At 50.0% G+C, this 9,760-nt stretch overlaps 1 protein-coding gene across 1 annotated transcript in view; it reads right to left on the bottom strand.

The window, feature by feature from the left end:
• Nucleotides 1-2,742: 2,742 nt before the first annotated feature.
• Nucleotides 2,743-9,760, bottom strand: part of LOC306815439 (Fc receptor-like protein 4) — a gene marked incomplete at its 3' end in the record, with an annotated part of 222,821 nt that continues 215,803 nt past the window's right edge. The window contains exons 4-5 of the mRNA XM_079331999.1: nucleotides 4,327-4,407; nucleotides 2,743-2,879 (exon numbers count right to left, since the gene is read on the bottom strand). Of these exons, the coding sequence (XP_079188125.1) occupies nucleotides 2,743-2,879; nucleotides 4,327-4,407 (218 nt within the window). The remainder of the gene's footprint in view (nucleotides 2,880-4,326; nucleotides 4,408-9,760) is intronic.

The raw sequence follows: 9,760 nt of genomic DNA, 5'->3' as shown, positions 1-9,760 counted from the left end.
CTGCCCAGTTTTGCCTCTTTGTAGATGGGCACAAGGCTCAGAAGAGACTGAGAACCAGGAGCCGGCACAGTGTTTTTGACACCACTTGGTTTCCTGAGGGCCTAGAGTAACCCAGGTTCCCTTCGGTTCCCTGAGGCCCCACAATGTCCCAAGGATCCCTGGACAGCCCAAGGCCCTGAGGTGCCCCAATGGATCCTTGGTTCCAAGCGGCCTTGCTGTGTCCCAGGGGCCTCTGGATTCCATGAGACCCCACAGGGTCATTGTGTCCCCCTGTTTCCACAGGGTACAGTGTCACAATGGCCCCTGAGCATCTTTAGGCACCAGAGTCTCACAGCATCCCCTCAATTCCATGAACTGCACAGTGTCACAATGTCCCCTTGGTTGCTGCAGTGTCACAATGATTGCTGGCAGCCAGGAGACCCTGAGGTATCCCAGTGGGTGGTTCCATGAAGCCCCAGAGTTTCACAGTCTCCTTTCGGTTCCAGGAGGGCCCATGACCCCAAAGGGGCCTCTGGATTCTCCAAGATCCCGGAGTGTCCCAGGGCCCCTGTGATCCCCTGGGTCCCTGCAGCGTCACAATGTCCCCAGGAAATCCTGCAGTGCCACAGCTGAGCAGCACAGGAGTGAGCACAGCACCAGGGCAGGTTTGGCAGCAGCGGCAGTGCAAGAGCAGCAGCCGTGGAACAAGAGGGGAGCAGGGCAGGAGTGGATAAGGAGCAGAAGAGCAGCGAGAGATGAGCAGCGCTGGAGCAGGAGCGCAGCAGGGGTGGCACAGTGGTGGGGAGCAGAGGAACTGTGCTGGAAGAGCAGCAGAGCAGCCCTGGAGCAGCTCCTGAGCAGCAGGGCAGTGAGCATGGCAAGGTGCAGCAGTGGGGCACTGCAGGCACAGCCATGGAGCAGTGGGGCACAGGCCTGGCAGCCGTGCAGGGCCGGCGCAGGTGCCGAAGCTGCGGGACACAGAACGGCTGCGAGCGCTGTGTCCTGCAGGAGCCGCCCTGCACAGCAGAGCCGTGCCCCTCAGGCTGCCCCAGAGCGGGGAAACAGCAGCTGCTGCTGGGCTGGGGCAGCTGTGCATGGCTTGCACCTCATGGGCACTGGGGGCTCTGATCCTGCTCACTGTGGCCGCTTCTGTGCTGCGGGACCCTTCCCATTCATCTGGAGTCATGAACTCAGGAGAAACTGGGCACAAAAGGAATCAAACTGCCTTCTCTGCTGCAGGGAGACACATCTCAGGAGAAGGTTAATGGATTCTGATTATGGAACCAAACTAGGTCAACTATTTACCTGAGGTTTTGTTCTACACCAGGGACAGATTCCAAATTACTGTAATTATTTAGTAAGAAAGACAAGGAAGGTGCCTCACCATCGGGATGTTGCAAAGTGAGTGAAGAATGTTTTTGGTCATAATGATCAGGAAATCAATTGGAATTCTTTTCTCTCCTTCCTGCTTTCTTGCTTATTCAGGGATTAAGCCTCCAACTCTTCCTGCAGTTCTGCTTTCCATAATTTGCCCTGGAATTGGAATGTGCCAAATGAACAGTGGCAAGACAGAGAAGAATGGACCATAAAAACTTCCAGCTTTTTGTTCTAGCCTCTGAAATTCAAGGATTTTGAAACTTCTGGTGTTTAAAGTATTCACCACATCTCACTCTTCTAAATTTTGCCCCAGCATAAAACCCTCCTGTTGCCCTCTTTGGGAACTGACCCTCAAAACTGAGGAGAACTACAGTGAGATCAAAGGTTTGGGCTCATTGCTGTGCTGACATCACCTTGGACAGGAATTGAGGAAGTGTCTCAGGGTTCTAACTGCAGAACAGTGGCTGAGGAGAGGTCCAAGCTTCCTTGGAGATCAGTGCCAGTCAGGGGATGGAATTGGTCAGCAACTGACCACGTGCCAACAGCCCAGGGAGAATGAGCTGGACACACACGGAGGCTCCCAGTGCAGCTGGATTGGCCCCCAGCTTTGGGGACCCCAGGAGAATGTCTCTGCTTCCCTTGGGGCTGTGTCTGAACTGTGCAGAAACTGTCCCTACATGTGCTCCAGCATGTAGGGATGAGTAGGTGGGATGAGTTTCCCTCTCCTCTCAACCACTGTTTCAGCATGAAAGAGCTGGGCTTTGCCTGCTCCAGGGAAAGGCACCAGTGGCACAGCCCATGTGTCATCCCTGTTTTTTCTGCAGCAGTGCCAGCTTGGGCACAAGGAGTTTGAATTCGGCACCTCCCTGGAATAGGGAAGCTTTGCTCCAGAAGCTGGAAGGAAACCCAAAAGCCCCAAAGCATTTCAGCAGGAGAACTCCTGCTCCAGGGTGTGTGGGGCAGAGCAGGAGGGCTGCTCTGACTCGCCACCCTGCTCTAGGCACTTGTGCTTGGCAGGAACAAACCCCACAAATGCCTTCCCTGAGCAGCAGTGGAGAGGCCCTGTGTCCATCCTGGCACCCAAAAGGGACACTCAGGGCTCCTAGCACAGGTGGGATCAGTGGCCTGGCACAGCAGCCCCAAGGCAGCAGCAAGGATGTGTCTCTGGTGGACATGGTGCAGAGTGTGCTCAGAGACCCCCATTGCAAAGGGGCAGAACCCATCCTTATTTCTGGAGGGACAGCAGGATGCCATAGACTGTCTGTGCTGCAGGCCCAGGAAGGTCTCAGTGGGAAGGAGTGGCCAGAGCCCCTCTTGGGACTGGCCCAGATGCTCCGTTCATCACTGGCAGGGACAAGCTCCCGACTAGGGCTGTCAGGAACCCATCTAGGAGCCTGTGGGCTTTTGTGATGCCTTGAGCATGGAGAAGGGTAAAGAGCTGTTTGGTTTGGCCAGGACCTCCGAGGATCCTTCTCTCTCAGGGCTGCTGTTGGGTCCAAGAACAGCAGGTGCCCACTGGGGCCCTGACAGGGCAGCAATGGTACCATCACACATAAATTTCCCAAACTCTTCTCTCCTTTTTTTTCTGAGCAGGTGGACACGGAGGGATATCCAGGGTTGCTATGGCTCTCTGCTGCCTGGAGTTGTGGCTACTGGGAGCTGTTTCTCTCTATCCAAGCCTTGTCCCTGCCAGTGCTGCCAGAGCCCAGCCCAGCCCTGGAGGCTCAGCTCTGCCCTGCCCACCCCTCCCAGCACAGGGCACTGCCCAGGAGCATCTCCCTGCCAGCAGGGCCTTAAGGGCAGCTCAGACAAACTGAGATGCTGCAAGCCAAGGTGCTGCTGCTGCTGTCTGGAGGCACAGGAGGCTGAGGAGGCACTTTGTGAGGGAAATGTGAGGCAGATCTGTTGATGCCCAGTGGGATAGTGCAAGAGTCTCAATGGCACAGACACACCTGACAGCCCCTTTCCCTTGCCTTGAGGAGAAAGCTGAGACCAGCCCTGGCCATGCAGCACCATCTCCACAGCAGGAGGAATCTGCTCTTTTGGGGGTGGCTCCTTCCACCTCCCACCTCTCCCCACAGTGCATGGGGAGCTGCCAGGAAGGCTGAGAGCTGTCCCTGGCAGGTGGCACATGCCCTGGGCTGGCCAAGAGCCCTGAGGGCTGCAGGAGCTGCTCTGCAGGTCAGCCCTGGGCAGCCCTGGCTGCAGCCCTAGCTTCACCCCTGCAGCCATCCCTGGCAGCTCTGAAACTGCCCTTCAATCCTTCCCAGGGCTCTGATCTGCTGTTCTCAGTGTCCACTCCATGGAGCACAGAGCTCCTTTGTCCCTATGCAATGGTCATGTTCTTTCAGCCTCCAAACCCCACTGTGGGAGATTTCTGGGCCCTCTCCAAAGTTTTGGCAAATTAAAACTTTGTTCTCATAATCTAAGGAAATCACCAGAGGATAAGGCAGGCAGACCTGTCTGTCCTGGTTCCTTTTGTCAGAGCTCAGCCCTTGAATAGTTGCAATTTTAGATGTAGAATCGAATTTTGGCCATTGACACTTAGCTGAGAAGGTCAGTTCTTTTCCTCTAGAAGGAAAGCACTGAGCCCAGTGCTTGGTGGTAGATGAGGGACAGCCCACAGGAGGCCAAGGCCAGCCATACCTGCCTCTTCTGGCAGATTTTGGCTGGGAGTTACCCTTGCATTCAGGGAAATTTTTAGGGAGAGTACACATTTAAACCATGAGCACCTGGAAAAAAGGTTCTTTTCTATAGGAAGGAAAGCATGGAGCCCCAGTACTGCAGGGGCTGATGAGAGGCAGCCCTTGACATGCCAGGATCAGCCAGACCTGCCAGGTGGTCCCCAGGAGGCCAAAGCAACCAGACCCATTCCATGTGCTGTGGCACAGAGCCAGCCCTCTTGCCCACCATCCCTGTGAAGAGGAGCGATGTTGGTCCCTGCCAGCATCTCTGATAAGCCCTGTTTACCCAGGGCCTGCAGCACCAAGGACAAATTCACCATCTTGGGCTTCCAGGAAGGAAAATCCACAGTGAAATGGTTCCTGAGAGCTGTCCATGGCTGTGATTGCTGTTTTCCATTCCAGGGCATTAGTGAAGGGTTGTGCTTCTCTCTTTCCACAGTGACACTGTGGAACATCAGAGATGTGCTGTGGCCCAGCTGGGAAAATGTGGCTGCCGAGCCTGGGGTCAAAGCCCCTGTCTGCCACCGACGTGCCCAGACAGGGAGTCCCGCAAGGAGCAGCCTCTGCTGGAGTCTCAGGCAGGCTCAGCCCAAGGTACCTGCATGCAGGCAATGCCTGATATTCAGGCAAGCAGTTCAGTGCCTTGCCAGGTGCCTCGGCTGGCAGAGATGAGAGACTGGGACGAGCTGTACAGAGGTTCTGCAGAGTTCTTTATTGTCTTCTCTTACCAAGGGAAGGCCAGGGACAGCAGCACTCCACTGAACTGGGTAAAAGCAGGGCTTTTATAGGATTAGTGTGGTTGGACAGAGTGACAAATAGCTTGGGGTTTTGGAAATATGACCAATGGGTTTACAAGGAGATAAAGTGCAGGGCTTGAAGCAGGGAAAAGGGTTTCCTGGTGTATTCGCCATGACTAAACAATTCTTATCTAGGGGATAGCTCTCCAGGGAGGCCTTGCAGGGCTCCCTGTTCCCTCCACAGGAAAACATTTCAGGCCACTGCCTTAACTGCTGGCTCTGGAACTTGCCCAAGGAGCCACAGTGCCCATGAGGGAAGATTTTCCCATGGAATGTTCTTGCTTTGTGCCCATGGAGGAGAGAGCAGAGTGTCCCTGTGGGGAAATCTTCACCAGATGGACAAGTGCTCTGATGTCATTGCTGACATCACCTTGGAGGGGAATTCAGGAAGTGTCTGCAGGGTCCTCACTGGGAAACTTTGGCTTGGGAGAGGTCCAGGCTTCCCTGGAGAACAGTACCAGTCAGGGGGATGGCATTGGATGGTCACTGACCATGTGCCAACAGCCTGGGAACAATGAACTGGACACACACTGAGGCTCCCAGTGCGGGTGGAGTGACCCCCCATTTCCTGGAAACCCTATGGGAATGTCTCTTTCTCTCTGGGGGCTGTCTCAGCCCTCTAGAAACTGTCTCTACAGTTGTATGACCCTACACTTGTGGCACCCTTTCAGTACAAAGGAGTTTCCTCTTTCCTATGGACATTGTCTTGTGCATAAATAACTTGCAAGAGGCTTCTCAGCACAGGAAAGACTCAGAACTCATGAAGCTGTTCCAGAGGAGGACACTAAGACACTCAGAGCTGGAGCACCTCTGTGACAGAGACAGGCAGGGAGAGCTGGGGCTGTTCAGCCTGGAAAAGAAAAGGCTGTGGGGAGACCCCATTGTGACCTTCCAGGACATCAAGGCACCTCCACCTTTCACTTTCAAGGCACTGCGAAAAGAACAAACCTTCACTAATTCCCTGGAATGTCAAACAAGAATCCCAGGCATGGACAGCTCTCAGGAACCACTTCTCAGGGGATTTTCACTTTTTGGACACCCCAAATGCTGAATGTCTTCCTGCTGCCCCAGGCCCTGGGTAAACAGGGCTCATCAGAGATGCAGGCAGGGCACCAACATCCCTCCCACTGACTGGCACCTCTGTTTGCCCAGCTTGATCCCAGTGGCTGCCTGGGGACAAACACCAGCTCCCCCACATTCCTGGGCATGGGCACATCCTGCTCTGGGCCATTGCTGGCCTGGGCCCAGGGCCAGGGCATGGCAGAGACACTGAGTGGGGACAAGGGCCCTGGGGAGCTGTGGGCAAGTCCCAGAGAGGGACAGGGCTGGAATGGGAGCCTTGTTGGGGATGGGGTCCCTGGCACCCCCATGTGTGGCAGCTGTGCAGAGCAGGACCCAGGGGCTCTGGGATGGCTCAGTGGCCACAACTGTGACAGGGTGAGGGGCAGGGCAGGAGATATTCCCCTCTGCTATGGGGCTGGAAACTGGACTAATTTGGTGCCTGCAGGGTTGATAAATGGGGTGCTGTGGATGTGGGAAGTGCCACACTTGAATAATTCCCCAAGCCCCAGCCTCACCTTCAGGTGATCACAATTCCCCAGCACTCTGGGGGCTGCTGGAAGATGGATTGTGTTGGAGCAGGGATTCACTTGTCTCCCTTCCCTTAGGTTCCTGGGCCCTTGCAGGGGCAGCTGCCCAATGCAGGAAGCTGCAGGGATGATGGGTGAGGGGACTGGATCCGTGCCACATGTGGGATGGACTCTGTGCTGGAGTTGGGCTTGTGACGAGGGCTGGGGGCTGTGCCAAGCCAGGCTTTGGCCTAGGAGTTGTCATGGACAGGGAAGGAAGGAGTCCTGGAAGGGATAAATGTGCTCCTCAACTGCCAGTGCTAGTTGAGGTGAGACCCTGTCATGATCCGCCCAACCCAAGCGGGAGTCGTGACTGGTTCTTTTATGGATCTCAGAGCGCAAAAGACACAGCAGGGGACAAAACCAATTTACTTTTTCAGAAATGCACTTTATTTAGTGGCAACCAAAATGTGATAGTGGGACAGAGAGAGAGAGATAGAGAGAGAGAGAGAGAAAGGGGGGTCAGGATTATAGCTACCAAGACGGGCAGATGAATCCTCGTGCAGCCAGCCAATAGATGTCTGTTGCCATCTGGGGAGATCTCAGGGAGATCTGAGAAAGTCACTTTTATAGTCCTTTCCCAAAGCGAGTGGCTTCTGGCCAAAAGGTGGGAAGATTGATGGACTATTGTATGTGGAGCTCGTTACCCTGAGGAACAGGTGGAAACAGGACGCTTCAAGGCACAGCAAACCATCTTTGTTATGAACACATTCAGGGTAGCCCATACTGACCAGTCCATTGTTCTTCCATCTGTGGGAGCTTTGTTGAGTCAGCGCCCCGTGACTAGTTGTCATGAGAAACCAGTCCTGGTAGGCATCACCTGCGGAACAGTCCCTTGGCGTTCCTCCCATCCCTGGCCAGCGCAGGCCTCAGGCGAGGGTCGTTGGGCAGAAACAGACAAGAGGCTCGGTTATGGGTTAATGTTGTAACTAGCTTTTTTTTGCTTTTGCTATGGAGCTGCTAGCTTTTTTTTTGGGCTGTTTTATTTAGGTGGCTGTTTTGGCTGGCCTGCCGCTGCTGCCGCCGCTGCTTGCTGCTGCTGCTGCTACTGCTGCTTTTTGCTGCTTTTGCTGCTTTTTGCTGCTTTTGCTTGCCTTGGACTTGCTTTTGCTTGCCTTTGGCTTGCGTTTGTTTGCTTTTGGCTAGTTTTTTTTTTTTTTTGGTTTTGTTTTATATTTATAAGATTTACACTGGCTTTAGAGGAGACAGATTTAAGCTTTAAAGACTACTTTTAGAAGTTTGCTTAAAAAGCTTTGCTGCTTTTTTTAGTGAAGATTAGCTAAGTTTGCTTTACTGTTTTAGTAAAATGTTTTAGTTATTTGGATCTGTGCTGGGAAGTGGGTTTTTGTATTTTTGTTAATAAATAAAGTTTTTTTTACTTAAAAAAAAAAAATTAAGCTTGATAAAAAAAGGAATTGTAAGGGGGAGGGGGGGGCTTTTTTGAGGTACTTTCTCCAAATTTGTCCTAAACTTAGACAAATTAATTTGGTGGCCCGTACGGGGAAACCAAAAAAGTGGAAAAAACTTTATTCTAATAATATTTTGTTTTCAACTGATAGTATTAGTTTGTCTATTAAATCCATAATGTCTTTTGTTGTAACAACCTGCCTATATATCTAGTCATTAAGTTTTTTAAAGTGTTAATACCATTGTAGTCCTTGAGTTTGTTTATTTATCAGGAGATAGCTCCGGTGTTGTCTTTAAAACATAGTTTTTGTATTAAATGGGTATTAACAAAAATGCTCATTGGGCTAAGCTTAGTAGTAATAGCATACAAAAAATTTATAAGAATGTTAAAATCTGCTTCAGGAATGTATCAATCATGGTTTGTGTTATTTATTAAAAAAGAAGCAGGCAAAAAAAATTTCTGCCTTTATTTCCTTTCCTCTCCTCTAAATCAGTTACATCTTTATTAAAAAACATTCAATTCTCCCTAAATATTAAAAATATCATCTTTCAGGCAATTAATTTAGTAAATCTTTATTACACTGTCTGCAGTTTATATAGAATAAAAGCCAAAATTTCTAAAGGGGCTGGGAAGACTCCGAATTTCAAAGTCAAACTAAGCAAGAAAAATCTTAAGTAAAATGGCAAATGAAAAAAAATGGACCAAATTTTAAAGGAATTTTCTAACCCCATAATCTAAAAATTCCCACCTAAACAAATTCAAAATCCAATTGAAGTTGCAAAACACTTAAAAGTGCCAAGATAGTTCTAAAAAAAAAAAAAAAAAAATTATTACAGTGAGCTGGGCCCTGGCACTTGCATATTGCACTCTGCTAAGCACTATAAAGCAAAAAACTAAAAGATAAATTATTTACTATTCCAGTTACTCAAGTTGCTGCCAAACCCCTAAGCCTAAACCCAGCAGCTGAACTGAATAATAAGCCCCAACCAATAGCTATGGCTACCAGTACAAAAAGTAAAAAGTTCACCAAAAAAACTAATCAGCCTGTAAATAATAATAATTATAATAATGCTAAAAAGGGACTCTCAACACCTCCTAATGTAAAATCAAGAGTCAAAACAACTAGTAAAAAAGCAGACCAATAATAAGTCCCTTTCCCTAAAAAATCTTCGTGGTTTAAAAAGAGATTACATCCGGCGACCTGATGAATCTATAATCAGCTGGCTAGTTCGTCTCTGGGATGCAGCAGGTGAGGCCACTATTTTAAATGGCATGAAAGCAAAGCATTTGGGGTCTCTGTCCCACAGTCCTGTTATCGACCAAGGCGTGATGACGGGGGCTAACCCTCAAAGCCTTTGGGCACGGGTCCTGGATAGTGTGGCACAAAGATATCTGTGTGCAGATGACCTGTATATGCAGCAGACCCGATGGAAAATCATAGAGCAGGGGGTCCAACGCCTCAAAAAAAATGGCAGTAGCAAAAATTATTTTTTCAAATAACATAACAACTAAAAATCCAAACCTAGTACCATGCACAGCTGTAATGTAAAAAAAACTCGTGCAGCTTGGGCCACCTGAATATGCATCTGCCCTAGCAATAATAAAGCAAAATAAAGTGTATAAAACAGTACTCAATATGGCAAAAAAGCTTTGTGCATATGCAAATGCAGTACATAGCCCAACTCATGCTAAAATTGCAGCTGTAAAAACACGCTTACAAAACTTAAAAAAAAAAAAATCATTGAAAACTCAAAAAAGAAATTAAAAAGGACCTCCTCCAAATATCAGCTGTACAAATTAAAAACCCTAGTACCCAATGCAAACGTTCCCCCAATTGGGAGAGGAGGTACACTCCCCAAGCTAATTTGTAGTTTTTCTTGCGAAATT

This window comes from Erithacus rubecula (assembly GCF_903797595.1).
Source record: "Erithacus rubecula genome assembly, contig: scaffold_133_arrow_ctg1, whole genome shotgun sequence".
Taxonomy (NCBI): domain Eukaryota; kingdom Metazoa; phylum Chordata; class Aves; order Passeriformes; family Muscicapidae; genus Erithacus; species Erithacus rubecula.
This window is presented reverse-complemented; position numbering and strand designations above follow the sequence as displayed.